Source organism: Carassius carassius, chromosome 38 (assembly GCF_963082965.1).
Source record: "Carassius carassius chromosome 38, fCarCar2.1, whole genome shotgun sequence".
Lineage (NCBI taxonomy): Eukaryota > Metazoa > Chordata > Actinopteri > Cypriniformes > Cyprinidae > Carassius > Carassius carassius.
In genome coordinates, this window is record NC_081792.1 from 23,152,629 (window position 1) to 23,177,119 (window position 24,491).

General features: G+C 37.2%; 1 protein-coding gene across 1 annotated transcript in view; it reads right to left on the reverse strand.

Annotated features, from left to right (window-relative positions):
* Positions 1–3,805: 3,805 nt before the first annotated feature.
* The window catches only part of LOC132119591 (protocadherin-17-like), a 59,967-nt gene continuing 39,281 nt past the window's right edge, over positions 3,806–24,491 (reverse strand). Inside the window, exon 5 of the mRNA XM_059529686.1 lies at positions 3,806–6,033. Coding sequence (XP_059385669.1) covers positions 5,333–6,033 — 701 coding nt within the window. The 3' untranslated portion in view covers positions 3,806–5,332. The remainder of the gene's footprint in view (positions 6,034–24,491) is intronic.

Here is a 24,491-nt window from a genome sequence, read left to right on the forward strand (position 1 = left end):
AAAAAGATAGAAGAAGAAGAAGAAGAAGAAGAAGAAGAAGAAAACGCATTATGCAAAGAGAGATGATGTTTACATTACAAGCGGTGTCTGTCATTTTAGTAAAGCTGCTCTCATGTATAAACCCGCCTGGAGGTTCCTCTGGCTGGGCGCCTGGAGCAGCTGAACTGTGCTGAAGTGTCATCACTGTGATTCAGAGCATCCACACTCACTGCCTGCCTCGTGCCTGACGGCTACCTCTGCGCTTTAATCTCTCTGAGTGGTGGGTATGTGAACTAATGAGATAAATTAAGAATCATTAGCCTGGAGCTAAACTTTAAAGATATCCTCCATGTTCAGCAAAAAATAAAACAGATCACTTCAACTCAAAGCAGCGGTGAACAAGAGGAGGGTGAGAATGAAAGGCGATAACCAATACTATGGAAATACTCTGCAGATCCGTTATATACATACAGTATATTTCCTCGTGTTTGATCATTGCAATAAAAACACCATCTTTGTCAGCACCAAACCTCAATGTAGCAGCTGTTTAAATGTGTACCATTCATATTTACTCCTATAGCATAGCGATGACAAGAAGCATGGAGACATATCTATTAATACGAGAATTTAGTTTTAATGCCATAAATCACAGAATACAGCCGTAGACGATAGCAGCTTATCATACAGCATATGTTTGTGTGTGTGTGTGTGTTGCGAGCGCATATAAAAAGTCTCATTCAATTACGGATTTAAGCATTAGACTTTGATGGCCAAAAATATCCCTGTTCACTAATACTGCAATCAATCTCTCTCCATGCCTACTGAGTGTAATTAGACAATAATGAGGAAACTGCTTTATGCTGCATCCCAAACTATGTGTTGACCTCAGCAACTTATAGTCCATTAGACAGCAAATAGCTCACAAGGCTGACATAATAAACCAAGCCTTCCACTTCAGCTGAGGACTGAAGCATTGCATGCACAGGCATTGCTAGAGTCCGTCCTGAATTAGGGGCCTCATGTGACCCCGGGGATTAAACGTGGCTATATGTTAAGAATAGAATACTAGCTTACAAGCTACCAAATTCTGCATAGTGTATACTTTATACTGTTAGTATATAATATATATGCAAATTTTATTTATGCCAATTTGTTGTGAGCCAGTTGGTTGAGATGCATATGATGTGACACTTTGCAATCAAATAGTATGCGGTATGCTCTGTTGCATTCAGCATGAGCTCATTTCCCACTGATTGCCTTAAAAGTGGATGTGTGTGTATGTGTTTCTCTTCTGCAAGCAGCGGAGAATAAATCACAAATTACAGTTTATAATAAATATTACAAAAAGTATGTGAAATGTGAAACTTTAAATGTTTCCAAAAATTATGCTACATGGCTCATACTGCAAGTTTAATGCAGTGAATAACATCCAATACCCTGAAAGTACCATTTATTATGAATATTTTAAATATTTTTGCATTTTGATCCAATTATTGTGTAAAACTGTTATAACATTTAGTATAATGTTAATGTCATTTCTTTTATTTTGTTCATTATAGATAAAACCTATATGCATATTTTCCCATGTGGGATTAAGTATGCTGTTATATTCATGTTTTTATGCTGTTTAGCATGAGCTAGTTTTTCAAAATGTGTATTTTTTTTTATTTATTATTGAAAGCAGCAGAAATTAATTACAAAAATGTATTTAATCATAGTAGACATTTTACTAGTGCCTGTTTATTTCATTTTATAAATGTATTTATTAGTCACATGGCATTTGCAGCTTAATTGAATGGCTCACAACAACCTGGCTTAACTAAAATGGTATACCTACTATATTTTGCACAAATATAGTATTATAGTATACTTTTCTTAGTGAGTGTTGGCAGGCAGAGACTATTTTAGGTAACTATAAGGTCTGTAAGGTTTAGTCAAACATAGAAACTATAGCTCTCTCATGCACAAACGTTGACATGAAGCATCCACCAGTGCTTGCCTCTCACATTCATGAGGAGTACAAAATTAACTTTAACTAAAGGTATAAAGGAATAAAAAAGAAACAAACCGAGATGAGTGACAAACAGGGAAGTTATTTCTATCTGTGTGGCTTCGGTTTAAAGTGTTCTTAAGAACCTTGATGTCTCTTGAAGGCGTTGTTCGTGTAAATGAAACTGACTGAACCGTGGCAGTGCGCTGATCACAGAGAATCTTCTCAGTAGAAAATAAAAAGTGCTTGTGTCACACACACACCACAGCGAGATCTGAGATGCAGCCACTGTGCTGTGAATTGTTATTTGTTGCAGTTGTGTCAAGTGCGTTGGCATGTCAAACTCATCACTATGTTTGAAAAAAAAATAAGAATAATAATCCTCATTTAGAAATGAACACAGTGCTTCTCTTTCACTTTCTCACAACAAACTGCTTTTTTGCTATCTCTTTTTCCCGGGTACTGATAAACCCACTGTGAAGAAAATAAAGAATGAAACTAGGAAAGTCTAGGAGTGCATCCTTTGATACAGGAAAACAGATGCACGGGGTAGAATGAATAAATATATAAATAAATAAACAAACCAACAAATAAATAAATAATGGAACAGACACGTTTGTGTCTTTACAGAAGATGAGAGAAGTTTCTTTTCCCGCTCCCAGAGGTAGCTGTGCAAGTCGACCTGTGTTTAACGCACACCGCGGGCAATGCTTTCTGATGACATAAATAGCCGATCTTGAGCATGATTTTCTTCCCCTTGTTTTTGTTTCTGTTTCTTTTGTGATCGTGGCAGCTCATTTTAGTCACAATGCGGCAAAACTTTGGAAACATAACATAAAACTGGAGTTCATTTATGAGGAGTGCTTTTTCATTAAATTGCTGTGCCTGGGAATAGTTCAAATCCCAAAGTACACTGTGTGGGCAGGTTACCGTTCTAATAACACAAATACATAGACATATATATATATATTCATATATTCATTGTTTATATTCTCATATTCCATGATGTGAACAGAGTGCACAAGGTCATTATGAGCATTATAAGCTGAACTAGATGGATAGATTGCGATACCAAAACTGCTAAAACTGAGCTCCATTTGACATAGAAAATACAAAAACGTTCCGAAAAAATCTGGCGAGTTTCCTCAACGGGAACATTTATGCTGCTGATGCATAGGTTGTTGCAAAAGCCATGTTTAATTATGTTCTCTTCGTTTTGGGTCATATTCAAAGGCAGCAAATATGAAACACTGAATAATGCATTGAAACAAATTCAGTGAAAAACAAATAAATATATATATATATATATATCTCCAAGATGTCCGGTGACAAAGGTTTATTCTATAATTCTGTAATTAACTTTTAATACTTTTAAGTGTTGATATGCATATTGATATGTGAAATTGGTTTGTTCCTCTTGTATCAAACTTGTATTAAACTTAATTGAGAACAGAGGCGGTGAGGCAACTCACTAGTTTTTGGAACAGCATAAAAGTCATAGCAACATTTTTTTTTTTTTTTGTGGCAGGTTTTATGCATTGATAGAAAGAATAGAGAATATGACAAACTAGATTCATGACTTCTGATTTGTTTCATGAAACAGCATGTTCTTTTTCCGAATCCTTCTGACCCTCTGAAGTACAAATGACCTTAACCAGAATAGACGGCATCACTAAAAGTTCACAAAGGATTTGCTGCTGCTGCTCATCAAATCATATATAGAGTTAGAAGGCTGAAAAAAAAAAAAACTTCAATTAACCCAAACAATGACCATTTTTGTGAAATTAGCTGCCCATAAAACAGTCTTTGTATTGCAAAAAACAACGCAAACTGTAGTCATGTGTGGCTGTTTTTTAGTTTTGTATCTTGTAGACAAAAACAAAGTTGCTGTTGCATGTAAGCAGTCTTTTCCAACACGTGTTTAAAACAACATAACCTGTCCAAACGCACAGCAGCGAAGCAGAAAGCGAGAGCGCAAGAGTGAACCAAGAATGAAACTCAATGGAAATTAAACTCATAGAGTTTGACGACTGCTAAGGCATCAGTTGCCAAGTACAATATAAGCCCATGTATATTACAACACAACCATATATTAATTTAATAAAATACACAATATAGCTCTTTAACACGTAACAATTTGGCTCAAATGCACAGAAACGGCAGAAAAAAATCAATAAAAAATGTTGTTTTGATGTAAACACATTAAATTGGATACATTTTGCACATTAAAATGATATTGTGTATAAGTGACAATGTGAAGGGACATTTTTTATTTTATTTTGTTGTTGTTGTTAATGTATTGTTTTTCTGGAATTGAAACAGTGTCCTTTGCAGTTTAATAAATATTTTCAACTGCGTTTTCATCCTGTGCAAACCCTCTTTTTTAAGATTGTTTTTCCCCCACCTTTGTTTTTTTTTTTTTTTTTTTTTTTTTACAAAATGTATAAATATTTTCATTGTTATCTGGACAATATACATAAGTTCATATATTTATATATATATATTAATCTATATGTATATATAGATATATCTTTTCACAGTTGAAGAAAAATGTCCCTAATATACAAGAGAGTGACTGTTATAACTTAACGTCAGACACGTGGAGAGTCACTTTAAAAGTAGTGAAAAGCTGAAGACAGATGATCACAGGGGACCAATAAGTGAGCAAGAGTAACAGGTTCACCGTTCTGGAATGTTCCATATGTACGTATACATGGGGGAGGGCACAGTATACACATGACTAAAAATGACAGGTGAAGAATGGTTACATTTCATAATCAACCCTCCCCACCCGCTCTAAAAATTCATGGCCCCACACACCCTCAGAGTTTGCTGATATCATTTGTACTTATGCTGATATTACAAAGCCAATAAAAGTTAAAGACAGTGTCTTTGTCTTGGTGTGGTCCAATCATTCTGGGGCATCCGACGCACCCCGAACCCTTTTGACTTGCGATTGTCAAAACAAACCATTTTCGTCCATCCCTTCTCCTCCAAAATTCCCTGTAGGGGAAGGGTGGGACGCTCCATCTGTGGTCCAGTGACATAAAGACGTCACTGTAAGAAAGAGTTTGAAGCTGGTGGGCACTTGTAGAAGAAGAAAAAGCTCACAAGAAGCCAGAAGAAGCAACTTCTGCAACTCCAAAGAAATTCCTTTGCCACAAACAAACACAACACAGCGTCCAAATGAACGAAAGCAAACTGTTCTTTTGCTCCCTATGTTTACTTGTCAAGATCTTCACATAGTACACATGTTTTTTTTGTCCTTGCAAAACATCCTCATCTGCGCCACACTCTCTCGGAGAGCGCCTCGACTTGGTCCATGTTTCCTCCAGTGTAGTTTATTATGCTAGCAAAGTTTTTTTACTTTCTGACGGGGGAGTTTTCATTTCCCCGACAATCCTGCAGCAATTTGTCGATATCTCTGACCACCTGGTCTGCGTCCATGGTTCCACGGCCCATCTCTCCTCTGCCTTGCTCCAAAATGCTATCCATTTCCACCGCCGTCTCCTGGCTGATTCGTGAACGTGCTGCAGCCAGGACTTTGGCTACGGGGTCAGAGTGAGGCAGCGTGGAGTAGCCCTGCTCTCTGTTCTGCTTGTTTGGGGAGATGTACTGTCCATCTGGGGGTCCGTAGTGGCTGGTGCTGGGCTTGCTTTCAGCTCCGTCACCCATACCTTTGGCCGAAGAGCATGGGGAACCTGTACTGCAGCCTTTGGTGGGGCTACATGAGGCAGACGGGACCTCCTGCAAGAGAGGGCTGAGGGCACGTTTGGTCTTTAGGTAGGGTTTAACATTCGCCACGAGTATGGTGTGGTCCCGACGCTCCTTTCCGAATGTGCAGAAAGTTTTTTTGCCATTGGGGTTGCAAACCGTCTCATAAGTTTCGGTCTCCACTGTTACTGCCTCCATGCCTGCTGGTACGAAGAGGTTGGTGCGGTAGTCCGAGCCCTCGCCTTGGGGAGTTCCCGCTCCTCCGGCTCCTGTGGTAAACTGGGGCATCCAACAACGGTCAGAGTGACCGAGCACTCGACACTCCTCTGTGCAGTTGACACAATCCTCCTCTGGAGACAGAAAGAGAGAGAAAAAAAAAGATAAATTTGGCTTGGAATTTAATTAAAAAATAACCATGTGGAAAGTCAAACAGAAAAAGTTAAGTCAAATGTAATTTAATCTCAAACAAATTCAAAGATTATTCATCACAAATGAATAAATGTCATCAGTGCAAAAACAGCTTGTCATAACGTAACACTTCAGTCAGTGTTTCCTGCACCATTTTTAAACAAAGCTGAATCACTAGAACCATGTACAAAATAAATGACATTTTACCGTAGTTGTGAATGTGAGTTTGCAGTCTTAATTTAATTTGGTGAGATAAAATGACAGTGAACCGGCACAATGAACATTCCCACAGATTGACCGGTAGAATCTGATTCGTGAACAAATGTCTTGTGTGAGCTGATGCTTTTATGAATCATTCAAAAAGACTCTTCCTCAGAATTCTAAATAAAGGTAATCATGGTTTCCACAAAAGTATTAAGCATATAAAAAAAAATATATATATATTTCTAAAGGATATATCATGTGACACAGGACACTGGACTAATGATGAATTTTGCATCACAAAATAAATAAATAAATAAATATATTATATATATATTTTGTACAGAAAACAGTTGTTATAAATTCAAAATCACCTTACACAAATCACATGACTACTTTTTTTTTTTTTTATATATATGCAGCTTTGTCGAGAATAAGGGACCTCTTTTAAAAGATCTTACCAACCAAAAAAATCTGAATAGTGATAAAGATATACACACACCACAACCAAGCTAAACAAAGAATCACCCTGCTCTCCTCCCATCATGCTCATGCATTCTACAGTACATACTCACTCTTTCCTTACCACACCTCTCAGTAGAACAACAATAGCTCAGTTTTGGCAAAAAGTGTGGCACTGTTATCATAAATTTATGTTACTGGGCTTTGAAGCTATCCCAAGGCAGCCTTTCCATATCACAAAGCCAAGTTTCTAATGCAGCACTGCATGTGTATGTGTGTGTGCATCTTCACTCCTTTCATCTCAGCTCAGAAGAAACCACATTTTGGATTATTGGTGGCTGTTCCGATGGTGTGTCAAATGGTTCCAGGAAAGTGTAATGGATAAAAAATTATGTTTTTTAAGATGGGAAATGAAGGGGTTAACAAAAGAGAAAACATGAAAAATTTAAGTAAAAAAAAAAAAGTGAAAAGGAAAGTGCAGCTGTTGTCCTGTGAATATTAATGCTCAAAGAGCTCAGTTAAAGCGGAGACCCAGGTCGTGAACACATGCAGACCTCACATACGGGACCCCATGTCATTAGTTCAATGTGCATTTGACAAGAGAACTTCAGTGATTTGAGCAGAACAAACAAAAGTCTTACATCTATATTTAATAGTTTAATGACGTCTCTCTTTTGGGAGATGAAAACATGGAAACACAAACAACCTCATGAATTTATGAGAAGAAACGTTATCAATAGTCTAGCAGTCATCATTCACCCAGTTAAGACCTTAAAAATTGTCTTGGAGTAACACATGATAGCGGAAAAATGACTATAGCATAAATGCTAGAAGAATCTTCATTTGTGGTATTGATTTCCCGAACTGTAATTCCCAGCAATATTAATCTATCCTTCACCTTAAACACTGCATGAACAGATTAGAAACTTTTCTTATGAAAATGTCATTTTGTATCTCACTTTCCTCAAATGTTTATTGCTCTATTGTCACATCGCTTAGGTTTTCATTTTTCTTGAAATAAACAATGGGACACAGTAATTCATAAAGGCAGTTAAAGTTTGAGAGCACTGTGATTTAGAAACGGATCCAGACAGATGTACTAATTTTCCTTGGATGACATTTACAATGCATATTGAAATACAGGGATATTCAGCTTGAGGAAACAACAGTTTATTTTCCTTATTCGGTGAAAGTGCATTAATTCTCTGTGCTAAAGTGTTCATGGCTAAATTGATATCTGTGTTTACTTTCACAGAAGTGTAGCCAATTGGTTTGCTTTCTTCATGCGATGTGCAAGGCATGGCATGTATAAAATCCTGACCACTTGACCTTATTATCATCATTAATCATATTTTAAATTGCTCTTTCAAATGTTTCCCTGCTAAAGGCCAAGCCATGTCAGGAAAAATGATTCTCTGCAACTCTGCTCCCGAATCCCTATTGTTCCAGATTTCACTGTGTGCGTCTGGCCAACAAAAGCCTATCCCTGGGGTTCCCTTCCATTTGTTTCTGGTCTGTGGGGTTTTTGCTAACCTTGAAAAAGTTTTTAAACTCTCCTACCCATTCTCAATGGTAATGGTACACTGCACCTGTCTCTCCTGAGGTCAAAATATTTATTTTCAACACACACGGACATCTGCAAGAAAGTTCTGTATCGGGCCTAAGACCAAACCTAGGGGGGCACCTAGGGTTTTGTGCCATGCATGAAGCATGCTTGTCTATTTGGAGGGTCAGCAGGCTGGTATGTCCTCATGGACACTTTCTACAAGAGTATGAAAGGACAGGGGTAAGTACTATATAAGTGGGGAGAGAGAGAGAGCTTGACATTTAGCATGTGGGGCTCTTCTGTTGTGCGAGAGAAAGAGAAAGGCTAGTCCCGAGTGGCACAAACTAGCATGCGTGACAAGGTGAGCAAGAACATGCTGTCCACTTTAAATAATGAGATCTCCCACACACACACAAACACACATAAACACATACGGTGTCCTCTTCAGATCCACATAGGCTTTGAACCTGAGCTGCTTTGCTAGATTTTTCAGCTGCTTATCTTCCCCAAATAAAAATTAGCATGGGTATGCATGTTAAAAAATATGTCTGTGTGCATGAGGGAATATCTTTGTATTTCACACTTTCACATCACCGTTAGATGCAAGACTAGCAAAATGAGCATTTACACTACTGTTCAAAAGTTCAGGGGCAGTAAGATTTTTTTAGAGATTAATATTTTATAAATATGAAATGTTTCTTCAGCATATTAAAATTTTTGATTGTGTCATATGACACTGAAGACTGGGGTAATGGCTGCTAAAAAATATTCAAATCGAATATATTTGTATTAAATTGTAATATTTCATATTAATGTTTTACTATAATTTTGATGAATTACATAAGAATAAGAGACTTAAAAAAAGAAAACCTTTTACCAACCCCAAACCTTCAAGCGAAAGAAGAAAACAACAGAAATGCATTGCTAAGCTAAGAAAGCAAATCAGACTTGCCTTCTCCAACATGTTTAGAACTGACTGCTTGTTCAATGGAAGCACAATAAAGCATAAATAATCCACTCTGACACATCTCCATGCAGCCAGTGAGGAGGAACCAATCCTTCAATAGATTATTCATGCCTGGGTGGAACAGGTGACCTTGAGACTTGGCAGGTTGCCATGACTAACAATAAGACATGTGACACTGGCTGAGGCCACTAATTCGTCGCCAGATCCAAAGCAGGAGGCACGGTGTGAATTATTGCCACCCCTAAACCTCCTCACGTACAGTCGGCTCACAAGGTAACAAGCTGTTTTGGGGACACTTCATTATAATGGTATTTTCTGACATCCCTGTGTTTTCTTGACAATTCACACACAGATCTATATATTGAATGGCTCATCGTGAGCTATGGGCTCCTCATCGGCCGCTCTGCAGGAATGTCAAATCAACTGCCCAATTATATCACTAGAAGCACACACTCAACTCTGTGCACCATTTACTAGTATTCGCAGACTTCAGTTTCAGAGTGCGAGGCTTCTGCTAGCACAGCGCTTGTCCCACTCATCAAGCTAATGATGTGTGTACGAAAAATCTCATTTTACTTTGCACACAAAGTCCCAAAGGCAGAGAAACAACTCAAGACGACTCCATATGTATATGACAGTCCTAACAGAAGGTCACATCAGAACATATTCACTACTATTTTTTCTCTGCTGCATTTGGAAAAATAAGAGTTGAGATGTCTTATATTGTTTTTACATCTGAAAGGGTTGTAGGTACTACATGACTTGCTTAATGGACTTAAGGTCTGACTGTATTTATAATATTAGCACAACCTCTCACATTCAAATTATGTTGTAATCAAAATTTTAAAACAAATGTCATGCTGTTAGCAACAGTTATTGAGGTCTATCAATCTGGAATCAACAAAATTATTCAACTAAATTACAAAATGGATTCTTATGATGATGCCATACATATGTGTGTATAATCGCTGACTGCTGTCTTATTTGAATCAAGTCTTACATGTAAAACTGATTAAATATACAAAATCCTGCCAACAAAACTTTGTTACTGACCACATTAATTGGACGTAGTATCACACAATTAAACACTGGGCACTGTCTCGGCAGTCTAATAAGCCAACAGCATGAGCTGACATAATGAACATAGTCCTCATCCTCACCCTCATTTGATTTTTACCCAGAGAAACTTTCCTCTGAGGGTGAGAGAAAGAGTGAAAAAGACAGGAAGGAGAATCCAGGCCACTTAAAGAGTTCGAAGCCATTTAACAACCACCTCACACTCTCAGTTAAAGAGGAAGCTTTCAAATGTCAGGGTTTCTTTCTTTCCTCACTCACTCACAGAAGAATTCGGGTGGCTGGGTGCTTTATTTGATGCTCCAGCTGGGATGCAGAATGAGGGAGACAGAAAGAGAGATAGATACGTAGTATATTCTGACTCAGTGCATTAAGGCCCCCTGCCAAATCTTTTATTAGCATCTAGTTTTTCAGTCCCGCTGTTCCGTTTCTCTGTGCTCATTCGCAAGTGACCCCTCCCGATCGCAGCACTGCACTACCAGCTTCCTGCTTTCCTTAATCCACACCGTGTCTCTTAGCCAACATCAATTTCCTCTCCTCCCTCCTTCTCTTCCTTTCTCAATCTGCTGTACACCACCAGCGGGCGCAAACAGGAGGTGATGGTCCAAGACATCAGTTATAAATCTGCCCTTATTTCATAATAATAATAATAATAATAATAATACAAGGCATTAAGCCATGAAAGTGACAGTAAACTAAAATAACAGAAAATACGTAACAAAAACATATATTTTAATATGAACTTTAAATTATAAATTAATAAATAAAAAATGTATCTTAAGTGGTGGTGTAAGGAAGTAGTATATGAATGAAACCTGGAAAAAAAAAGAGTGGTGAAAATAATATGTGGAATAATTTAATTTGAATCCTTATCTATGACAACACAAAGGGCATAATAATAACATTAATAATAATAATTATTATTATTATCATTTTAAATTAATTTTGTATTTTTAAATATATGTTAAAAACAGATAATATTTATTTTATAATAAATAATTATAATTATAAAAATTATTATTTTGATGTTATCATACATGTGTGTACATTTTGACTATATTTTAGGATTTCTAACTTTTATGTCTTATATTTAGACAAAGTGATACATTTACAATTTATTGTACAGTTCAACAATTCATTGGTACATATCTTATGACAACATGTAAAAAAATTAAACGTACAAAAAAGAAAAACGTAAAAAAAGTCTAATACAAAATTATTACATATTTTTTAAATTATATAATTTAAATATATCACAAATAAAATATATAATATTAATATAATTATTTAACAAATTATTTTGAATGAAAATATTAAAAGAGGGGAAAAAAATAGAACAGCAAAAATGAGATTGATATTTGGTTGAATGATACATCTTAGATCTGAAAAGGTGTGACATTGGGGGTGATGTGGTGTGAGGGTACATGAGAGGGCACCATCACAGTGGGGTGGGGATCGTGAGCACAGGCTTTGTGTAGAACGTGTGATACTGCTGCTCAGCGTGAGCACTCACACCTGTGCCCTGGCAGACTGGGGTGCAGTTGGTTGGGGTTCCTTAAAGGTTCACAGGGCAGCTGGAACATGCCTCCAGGCCTTTGTGACAGGCTGATCCTGCCCTGTGTGTATGTTTGCGAAGTTGAACATTTCACTGCGGATCTCTCAATTATTTTTGGGTCTGAATCACAGGTAAATAGGTCAATATACACTCTTAAAAATTAAATTTACCATCTATGGTTCCATGAAGAACCTTTAACATCCATATACTGTTTAAGATGAGACACTAGCAGACTTTTAAGTCTTTTAGAACACAACAAACTCACACAAAAACATGTGCCTTATTGCTACCAGATACATAGCAGATGAAAAACATGTGTGATCTAAAATTTGATCTAAAATTTTGATCATCATATAGTACAGGGTTTTTTTTATGAAATCTGTCAACTCAAATCTGCAGACTCGACAATTAGCGTCAACTTGTCCAGACTGTAAATCGGGGAGACAATCTGGGCAAAATTCTGAAAGTAGGCACAAAGCGTTCTGTAGGTCAGATCAGCGAAAGTTGCATGACCAACTTAAACATGAGCTAAATCTGTATGCCAAACTTTTTCAGTATCGCACAAAACAACAGACTGCGTGGATTTCTATTGGATAAACTGCACAAAATCTTGCAGAGCAAAATTTTACATGTGACCACACATAATGTGACAACATCTTAAGAACCTTTCGATTTTTTTACAATGTTATAGAAACTGTTCACTTAAAGTAAAAAAAGGCATCCTTTTTTATCATTAAGAGTGTACCAAGGTGCTGTTTTACCAAAGTTTTGAACTTTGATCCAAGATAAGTTGGGAGGGATGGTATGGCAGAAAATACCCATGGACTCCAGGGGAGGCTTATCGACAAACCTCCTGAAAATGGCAAGGGAACACGGAGATGCTTTAACTAAGCCAAGGACAAATGTCTTTCGATCAAACAGTCTTTTTCATTATGCATTCTCAGTTGAGCAGCAGGCAGCTAATGCCTGGTTAAGTTGCTCTAAGCCGAGGCCTCAAGGTAGCCCGCCTCCAGAGTAGACACCGAAGGAGACGACTCCAAACAAACACACAAAGCCGAATCAATGGCCATTCACTCGCAGGACCTCCTTGAAGACGGAAGTTGGGGGAATGAGACAAAAGTGCAAGGCAGAGAATAGGAGCTGAAGGGAGGAGAGAGGTTAGCAATAGATGTTTTTCTTCAGGCACAGCAGGGGCTCAGCGTGGGGCTTGCAGGCCTTAGCACTCACCTGTGGGGGAAAGATCTGTTGGCCTTTCAAAGTGAATGTGCTAACCTTCACAACACACGTAAAAGGGACTTTGGAGGTGAAGGGCCGAGGCAACTTTTATGGATCTCTGGACGTCACATTTCAACAAAGCGTACTCTCTTGGGTGAGTGTGTACTCGAATGCGGTGAAATTAGTTCCATTATGTTCTGCATAGTTCTATGCACTTTTGTGCCTCCCCCTGAGTGTGTTTAAATGTTTGTCTGGTCGGCGACTAGTTTATATATATATATATATATATATAAAAAAAAAAATTATCTCAGATGATTTGATTCACCCGCACCATCAGGCTCTTCAGCATCTCAGCATCTTTGATGACACTCACACTCAGATCTGTCCTCTACACTCTAGATGAGTTTACACACACTTCTAAAGATTGAACTCGCATTACAAAATCAGCTCAATCATATTCTCCTCACAATATTTATATTAAACCACCAATATATGCACCATTATATATGAAAAGATAAAAGATAAAGATATAGCTGTTTATATAATTTTCTAAGTTATTAGATGTATAATATATACATATAAATATATGATTTCTGATGACGTGTACCTGAAAAAGACTGAATAAAACCGGAAGAGATTTCTACCCATTCACGTCCACACTCTGTGGTATGCCTTTTATGTGTGCTGTAAATATTCAAGAGCTGCGGTGACTGGGGCGAGACACTGGTGCAGCTCCTCACCTGTTTGTGCATTCAGAACGCGAAAATGGTGGAAAAGTCAAAATGAAGCTTTGTAATTAGGAACGGAGGAAGTCATGCTCATGCTGGGTAAAGTTTTTGTAATATCTTTCTAGTGAGCAGTTCACAGTCAAGCTCTCCTTTGGTCTTCGTGCCATGATGGCCCGCTGTTGCAGCCAAAGTTCATTCTTGGAAAAGATTGAAAATCCACTGCGGGATTCCACAGGCGGGAAAGAACTGGATAGCAGGTGCAGGCACACACATACAGAGAGAGAGACAGAGAGACAGAGAAAGAGAGAGAGAGAGAGAGAGAGAGAGAGAGAGAGAGAGAGAGACGAGAGGAGAGAGGAGAGAGGAAAGGAGAGAGGAGAGAGGAGAGAGGGAGAGGAGAGAGAGAGAGAGAGAGAGAGAAAGAGAGACACACGCACACACATACACCCACCTACTGTGAATCAAGTCCCACTTGCATATACTATATGGCTAATTACACTAATAAACACACAAAACACCTTTTTCATTAATTGTATTAATCTGTTTTAATTTTCCCGAATGGAATTAATACAGTCTTGCTTTTTTTTCTCTCCCCTTCTCTATTTTTCATCTCTGTTTACCTTCGTATTTTGTTTTCTACAAAAATAAACTAATGTTAAGCCTGGAAAACACTGACTCATCCAATTACAAAAACAACCCACCAGTTTTTCAGTAATGAAAAATACAAAGGTTTTAAAAAGGGGACTGTTCCTTACATGACAATTATTAAATAATCTGGAAAATTCTATAATACATGGATATATAATATAATTATAGCTGTTAACATTCCCAATCCAGAAGTATCAGTCTTATTTCCCCACAGGAACCAAGAACCACCTAAACACACCATGCAGTTAATGTTATGTATTATTATTTAGAATTTTCTTTACTTTTTAATCTCTTTTTATTTTTATTTTATATTTTCACCAATATATTATTTTTTAATTTTTTACATTTTGCTTTATATTTATTTCAGTTTCAGTTTAAGTAGTAATAAAAAATAAAAAAAGTCAAACCAAACCAAACCGCTGCCCTGCATGGGTCTAAATCAATGTGATCTGAGAGGAATGGTAACTGACAGTAAGAAACTCTCTTCCTAAATCACTTCCTATAATGTAAATGTCACTCTCGGTCTACGCTCCTTCCTTCCCAAGCTGTTTTCCCACAATTGGATTTAATACTTTTCCACGTGTCATCACTTTGTCACTGCGATGGTTCCCCGGAGTCCCATCCGGAGGAAGAGGATTATACGTCTGTCAATTATCTCATTTTCTCCAAGATGCAGGCGGATTGCTGTGGCACAGCGAGCTAACCAAACACACACGCTCGATGATGTCCAATCACTCATTACTAGACACAGCAGGTGTTATCTGTACTCATGTGTACAACTTCACAGTAATAGAGATGACTTTCACCACATTACATGGTGGAATGGGAGGGAAGGATGCAGGGAAGACAAAAAAAGAGAGACAGAGAGGGGGAAAAACAGGAATAAACTCCGATGTGACCTTTTAATGAAGATGAGCGAACAATAGACAGGAAGATGGAGGAGAATGATAAAGAAAGGGAATAAGTGAAAAGAATACAGACAAAGGGCCAATGACAGACGGAAAGCGTCTTTAATCAATCCTTATATGAACTAGCATGTGCGCGAAACCCCCTCCCCATTTAATTCTATAGCACGAGTGGAGTTTCAATCAAGGATTTGATGAATGTAATCATAGTGGTAATTGATCCATTGATGCCGGCCCTCTCAGTGTGAACATTGAGGGTCTTGGGGAGAAAGCTGTTGAATCTCATGAGTGGCTTTCAGTGGGACAGGAAGAGAGCGCAGCCAGATCCCTCTCTATTCACACAGCTTTACACACAGCTGTAGTCCTTTAATTTTGCTTTGGCTTCCTTGCACCCCTCCTAATCTGGCTCCTAATTCAGTGTGATTAATAATAATAAAAATTATAATAGTCTGCAATAAAATTGTAATGCTATTAATTATGCCTCCTGACCCTGTAAATGCTGTAATAAGGTATTTGGGATTTCCTACCATCAAAGCAATTCAAGATTGAAGTGACACTTCATGTTCTGCGAATTTATAGTCGGCGCTTAGTTGAAGAGTTGGATTACTTAACATAGCGTCTTAAAAAGTGAGAAGCATATGTTCAATACAGAAATAATATATATTTACTTCTTAAACCAGTATTTAAGATGCTTTCAAGAATGTCCCTTTAAAGAGTTTCCATGGTAACCATTGGGTTCTGCTAAAACACCTTAGTTATTTCTAATTATTGTTGTCATAAATACATATATAAATATTCTGTACTTTATTCTTTTTCAATCTTTCGCTAATTTTTGCTCAAAGCAGTAGTTACAAAAAAATAGAACTGTTTTATTACTAAAACTGGAACAATCATAGTATTTTGGTTGACAGTATGGTTACCATGGTAAATTTCTTAAAGCAAAGTAAACTGCATTAATATTTATGGGGCTTAATTATATACACTACTGTTGAAAAGTTTGGTGTCAGTGAGACACACACACACACACACACACACACACACACACACACACACACACATACATACATATATATATATATATATATATATATATATATATATATATATATATATATATATATATAATGAATGACAACAACCTCAAAACAGAACAAACGGGAAAAGCATGACTAGAGTAAGAGATAAGACAATGGTCTCTCTGTTTAAAGTATCCAATGTCTGAATCCTGGTGCTAACCTGGTTACAGAGCAAACGAACACGCTCTGAACCCACGTCTGTCCAGCTCTCATCCTGTATCTCCTCCTTCCATATCCTGCCGTGCTACCTAGCTTAGCATGCTAGCAGATTTCCGTTTCACTTTATTAAATTAGCATTGACCTTTCCTTCTGACAGGCACAGCACTGCGCCGTCTAGAGCCCCACCGCTTCTGAAGCCTTAGTATAAATACATATTTACTCTCTGCTTCATAAATTTGATCAAATTACAAAGAGATGTTTGACTGAAATGCAATAAGAGATGCTTAGCCTTCGTGTAGTTGAGGGACACCAATTTGGAGATCTCACTTCAATATCAGATTTCAGCTTTTTTTTTGCTGCTAATTTATTTATTTTTCCACATCTGCAGGTTGGTAATTTATATTGCAGTTTATGAAAAATACACATTTAAGTATTATAAACTCCAATGACTGATTTATTGACTCCCCCAATGAAAGTAATTACATTTAATTCAAGTTTATTTGTATAAAGCTTTTCACAATGCATATCATCGCAAAGCAGCTTTACAGAAAATTAAAGTTTCTACACTATATTTAGTAAAAGGATATCAACATAATTTTTTTTTCTTTCAGTGTTTAAAGGGGTAAAAAAAAACATCTCTAAATCCTTGTGGCACTCTAATATTAAGGTCAAAGATTAGCGGGTTTACACAGGATGAGAAAGAGATTATATACGCTCAACAATGTTAAATCTCAGATCTGAGATTTCATCAAATCACCTGGCTTGTAAACAACTTTAAAATACATGTACATCTTACACTGACAACCAAACAACACATTAATGGAGCCGCTAACTATGCTTTTTGTATTTAAGAGCATAGTTGCCGCGTAACAGAGGAGGAAGTGAAATGTTCCTGAAAGGATGTTAACAGCTGATGACAGACTGTGGTCATTGTAAAGCCGGTTCACTGGGATTAGATATGCTCCACGGGCATCTCTATTCTGAATTACAGATTAGATTCATGAGTGTCCTCATGTTTTCTCTGGAATCAGAGAATTGTGGAGCTGAGTTTCCCTATGAACAATCATGCAATGACAAAAAAAGGACCTGAAACCACAAAAAAAGTTTGGGTAAAAGATATCAGAACAGCATTTGATTTGTACACGTTTAGAAGAAAATGTATAAAAAATTAAATTATTTTGATGGGAAAGTCACTTGTGGGTGGTTGCCAAAGCACTGCTACCGTAGGTGGTTTATTACAAATCCATACCCAGTGATAGTCATGCTATTGACTATTAATAGGATTATTCACACAAAAATGAAAATTCTGTCATCATTTACTCACATTCATGTCATTTTAAACCTATATGAGTTTCCACTGTGGAATCATACTAGAACCCAATCACTTTCACTGTATGAAAAAAAAAAAATCTTTTAGTCATACAGCTTTGGAATGATATTAGGGAGAGTTAAATACAAATATTAGACCACTTATATTAAACATCAATATTGAGAAATGTGATGTTACTGAGGACTACTGAAACTTTTAAGACTGGTAGATTACAACCAGGCTAAAAGCAGTGCTTAATTGCGCATAGCTGTCTCACTTTCTACTTTAAGCAATAAAATCTGAGAGAGGTCATAAACGTATTTGCACTTGCTGAGCTGCAGCTAATTTAAACGAATGTGTCCCTCTCCACCACTGGAGCGTGAGATTTACAGTGAATTCAAATGAACGAGCAAACACTACTGATTTGAAGCAGGCTGTGAGTTCTTTCAGAACGACAAAACCTGAGGTGAAAGCACGATGAGATGGCCTGTTTGAGCATGACTATCTCTCTCCCCTCAGTGCAGGCCCAGGTGCTCGCTCTTCAGAGCCCAACAGCAGAAAATATCCCCCGACGGCTGCCATTGCACTTCGATTACTGGTCAGTGAACAATGAAGAATGTTCTAGAAACACTTGTCATGTTGATGTAGCAGCTGCACGCCCAACGTGCCTACGAGAGGCGATGGGGTGAGGCGATTGTGAACGGCTGGTGGGAAACCGAAGCTCGGAGGCAAATACTCCGATGGGCAGCTCACGATCTGTGGAACTGATTTTCAGAGGCAGGGCTGTAATTGGCAGAAGGGATAATGAAGCATGAACTGAAAGTTTGCTCCATTCTGCATTAACTGGTAGAAACTGGTTTACAGAACATGTCATTTCAAAAACACAGTTGGTTTTTATTACACATATATATGACATATTCAATGAAAATGTCATAAACCAGACATAAATATTGATTTTTTTAATGTTTTTTTTTTTGCATTGCATTGGTTGCCAAGACATAATAATGGCTTCAAATCTGGTTCATCCAATCAGAGTTTAAAATTGGAACAATACATTTTATAAGTCCAAGTATAACAAATAAACATTGATTTTACCTGTTGAGATCTCATTCAAATGCTATTAGCTGTTGCTTAGCTACAACAGCAGTGTTTTCTCTGTGACTCGTGCCCTCCCTTCCTCTTGAACAACATCCTCATCTAAAGAAGCATCATCACAATCTCCAGACGAGATTACAGAAGGGGTCACTCCTGTGTCCAGTTTGGACTCAGCATGTGAGGGTGAAGGAGAAGATCAGTAGGCCTGTGATCTCCAGATTTGCCCTTTTTAATCAAGACAGATTCTGAACACCTCAGCCCAGATGGCCAGACAGATTTTACAGACTACGGGCACAAGCCTGCATGTGACTGTGGATCTATATCTCCAAAATAACAGCCTTACGCAAACACACACATACCAATATAGCCACGTATGTAATGAGCACCATAACAGAGAATCTCAATAACTGATCCTCCATGCAGGACACTGATGCTTAATTGGTCTCTTTATCTGATGTTAATTGCTGATTGTATTTACAGTTGAAGCCATGGCCAAGGCAGTTCATCACTTAACATAACTGATCCACTAAATACACTCCATAGAGATGGGGTGCTTGATGGTGCAAACTGGTAATTTCCAAGTGAGAATTGTTTCTCGACCACATTCTTGACAAGGTAACATATTTGAACATCATATATCAGGAACAACATTTCTCCGCTCCCTGACTCCTTGTTGTCTTGGGTGATACTTCCTCCCTGCTCTCTGTTATGATAGTCAATGGATAAGATGCGTGTGTGTAGTGAGACAATAGACTTCCAATTAAAACTGCTCTTTCGCTGCAATTCCTCAAGGTGCTGCCATGTGACAGTTTAATTAACAAACCCTCTTATCTTAATTTAGCAGGAGAAAAAAAAAAGATAGAAAAATGCAACAAGCTGAGGTTATCGAGGAAAAACACTCCCAACATTTACACAACTGATCACAGTCACATTCAAACACTATACTCTGTATATCTTGTAGTATCAGAAAGGCCTGTGCTGCAGTTTGCGAGTTTGAGTAAGTGTCACTCTCTGATAGAGAAAAAAGCTTATGTTAATAAGAGTAATGGTGATATGTCAAATAATGTAGTAATTATGCACATCAGGGTGAGACATTAAGTCAATAATGCTTCATTAAAGTCAAATGAATCAGCACTGGCAACACTTTTTACCAGTAATGTGACTCATTCTCAAGTGAAATTATTATTCAGTAGTGGACAAATAATCATTATAAAATAATATTAATTATTACACTGTATATATATATATATATATATGTACAGACCAAAAGTTTGAACACACCTTCTCATTCAAAGAGTTTTCTTTATTTTCATGACTATGAAAATTGTAGAGTCACACTGAAGGCATCAAGGGCTATTTGACCAAGAAGGAGAGTGATGGGGTGCTGCGCCAGATGACCTGACCTCCACAGTCACTGGACCTGAACCCAATCGAGGTTTAGGGGTGAGCTGGACCGCAGACGGAAGGCAAAAGGGCCAACAAGTGCTAAGCATCTCTCGGGGAACTCCTTCAAGACTGTTGGAAGACCATTTCAGGTGACTACCTCTTGAAGCTCATCAAGAGAATGCCAAGAGTGTGCAAAGCAGTAATCAAAGCAAAAGGTGGCTACTTTGAAGAACCTAGAATATGACATATTTTCAGTTGTTTCACACTTTTTTGTTATGTATATAATTCCATATATAATTCCACATGTGTTAATTCATAGTTTTGATGCCTTCAGTGTGAACCTACAATTTTCATAGTCATGAAAATAAAGAAAACTCTTTGAATGAGAAGGTGTGTCCAAACTTTTGGTCTGTACTGTATATATATATTTCAAAATGCATTTTATTTTAAAAGTATTTTATATATATATATATATATATATATATATATATATATATATATTCTTAATATATTTCAGTCAACATGCATTATACTATTAAACTATAAAATAATACAAATATAATAAATAAATGACCAGCTATTCAGAAAGTATAGGAGATGAATATATAGGTACCATAAAGCAGAAATATTAATATCACAGTAAGTATCATGGTAGGAGACTGAAACGATCCGTCAAATTACCATAAAGCACACAGACTCATTCGCTCAGCAGCTGGTCTTTTGATTATTATTTGAACTGTAGGTGGCTTATAGCCCTCAGGAAACAACAGATCTGTACTTAAGCTCACCTCCTGAGGGGAGACAGCATGCCTCCCATTCCTCTCTCGGTCCGTTTATCTCTGTCTATCCTCCAACTAGAAACAGTCTGAGAGTAGACGGGAAATAAAAAAGACTGGAGGATGAAGTGGGATGTGGACACGACCCAAGTCAAACCCATGGTCGCCCACACATAAAAGTGCATCTATGCAATTCACTAGAGTATGTGCACAATTATTAGTATAATCTGCTATTATTTATTTTATTTATACAGGAAATGATGGTGAGAAATGGGGGAACTGAATCAGAAAATTCCAAGTCATATTCAAATAGCATCAGGGTTATTTGAATAAAAATAATTATATATATACTTTTTTAATATTTTGAATTAATATGTAGAATTTGAGTTTTAGTAATTTTGTTAAATGCTTTTATTAATTTGTGATTTTATTATTTCTAAAACAGCTTTTTTTCAGTTTTAGTCATATTAGTATTTTAATTTAAAAGTTTTTTAATTTTAGAGAATTTAAGTTAAGAATATTTTTGTACCATGGCACATTGTGACGAAATCCTAACTGCTAGTCTGTGACCCCAACCTCCTTTTTATTTATGATATTCCTCTCTTCCTTTTCTTATCACAACAAAACCTGTTTTTCCAGAAAGTATTCAGAAAGCTGCAATAAAATATAACTGATGAATTAAAAACAGCAGATAAAGGCAGAATGCACTGTGGTTTTGAATATTTCAAACCCACTAAACTATTTCCCATCGGGGAGAAAAACCTATACATACAAGAACACCGCGATAAGCCCAACGGGTGCAAACAGCTTTCATGTGCATCACTCTCTAAACCCTTTCGAGAGTATGAATGTAAGGAGGCCTCCCATGGAGAGGTCGCACTCAGCTCGCTTAAGCACAGCTTGAAGATGAAGTGCAGAAGATGTCACTTAGAGAGTACAACCTTGAGAATCTTCCCTAGCTGTCAGAACACGAAGTCATCATTTATAAAACAGGATAGGCAGACAAAAGCAAGAGCAATGGTGTTGAGCACAGCACTTTATATAACAATAAATACGTGAGATGACAGGTTTGAATTATACAAATCTCAAATTTTCAGAATGTCTAGTTCAATCCGTCAACATTGTACTCCTCATGTCATTCCAAACCTGTTTCTGAACTATTCTATTAATAATAAAAAAATATTGCTATATTGAAAACAAAAAAATTGTAATGTATATATATATATATATATATATATATATATATATTTTTTTTTATTTTTTTTATTATTTTACAGAGAACACCACACTATGTTTCCTTTTGTACTTCTTTCTTAACAATGCCACTACTACACAAGTGCACTCAAAACACTCACTGAAGACAGAGCACAGATGGGAAGGAGTGGCAGAGAGCCAGGAAGTGTGGACGCATCATCATAATCTCCTCCTGGGGTATCATCACTATGGCGATGCTGGACAACACGTTTACCCCACTGAGTTTGAGAGGCGGAGGCGGACACACGCGAGTTTAAACTTACAGAGGTACAGATTTATTCAAGCATGTACACATACACGTTAAAGTAGAGTAGTGTGCCAAAGAAGGGTCAGGAGGACTTCTGTAGGCCTGAAGGCCCGGCAGTACCCACACAACTAAACGCTCATTACAGTATTCCTGTATGAGACCAGGGTCACATTAAACTTCCACTAATGGCAAAACAATGTCCAACAAATAATTTAATGCCAACTGGTTCCCCTTAAAATTGTGTAACTAAGCTGTTATGGGAATCTACTTTGGGAATGGTGCAAAATCCTGTTAGCCCCATAGTTGAGCTAAAAATGAACTTTCTGTTATCATTTACTCACTCTTATGACTTTCTTTCATCCGTATGATAGTATCATAGTCAAAAGAACAAGAAAGTTCTACATACCCATAAAAGTTCATTTGTTAGAACTAATTTAAGTTTGCCCTACACAAACCAAGTAATTATTCAGAGCATTAGAGTTTACAGGGAATTAATTAGTTGGTCTAATTCACAAAATATGTCTAAATTATTTATTAATGAACCAGTTCTCGAAAGTGAAGTGACATGTGGTGAGTGAAGTGACATGTGGTGACCCATTCTGGGAATTTGTGCTCTGCATTTAACCCATCCAAGTACACACACACACACACACACACACAAACACACACACACACACCCGGAGCTGTGGCGCTTGGGGAGCAGCTGGGGGTTTGGTGTCTTGCTCAAGGGTATCATCTCAGCCGTGGTATTGAGGGTGAAAGAGAGTGTTGGTTATTCACTCCCCCCACCGAAAATTCCTGCCAGACCTGATACTCGAACCCGCAACCTTCGGGTTACAAGTCCGACCACTAAGCCACGACTGCCCTCTGTATAACCTTCCTTTGAGTTGAACTCATTGACTCTAACACTATCAGTAAATCTTTTATCACACAAAGCTATCATGTGGCTTCAAAAGATACTCTAATAATCCTTTAATGGTGCTTTTGGATTTAGTTTTTTCTTTTTTCTTTTTTAAGCATGAAAGCTTCACATTCATTGTAAGTGCATAGAAGAAAAAATAAATAAATGGCCAGAAATGTCTCCTAAGAATAATAAAAATTTAAATAAATTAATAAATTATACAGGCTTTCGAAGACATGAGACATGAGTAAATTATGTAATGTTTGTGTATAGTTGAACTATTACTTTAACTATTAAATATCTGATGTTCCGCTTTAGTTCTAACAGGCCTTAAAGTGGTTAAGATTGCCTTGAGGAAAGAGTTAAAATTAGTTCAAAGTCATGAGTATAAACGTTCTTCAGTTCTTAATGATTCATAAAACATTCCCTGGATCGCTGGTAAAAGACATTGCAATCTGAAATAGGACATGAGGACCCTGAGGACAGAGGACATGACCATGAATTATTTCTAACCTGCTTCCAATCTGACACAGACATGGAATGGAATATATATATATATATATATATATATATATATATATATAAATATATATATATATATATATAAATATATATAGTATGGGTGAGACTGTTTCCAGATGGAAGACGTCACAGAGAACAGAGTCCTTGTGACTCCAAGCATGCGGTCACATTACACTGTTCAACACAGAAGAGGCCAGTGTGGATAAAAGGGAAATAATGGATAATTCATTATCGCAGAGAGACTGATAGAAAGGAGAGAGAGAGAGTGGGAAAGGACAGATAATCTGAAATCGTGATTTTGATAGATTTGATTAGGAAGGGTGGCTGTGTAGATGATTGGACACTTGAACCAAGGTCTCCGATTTGTGTTCGCG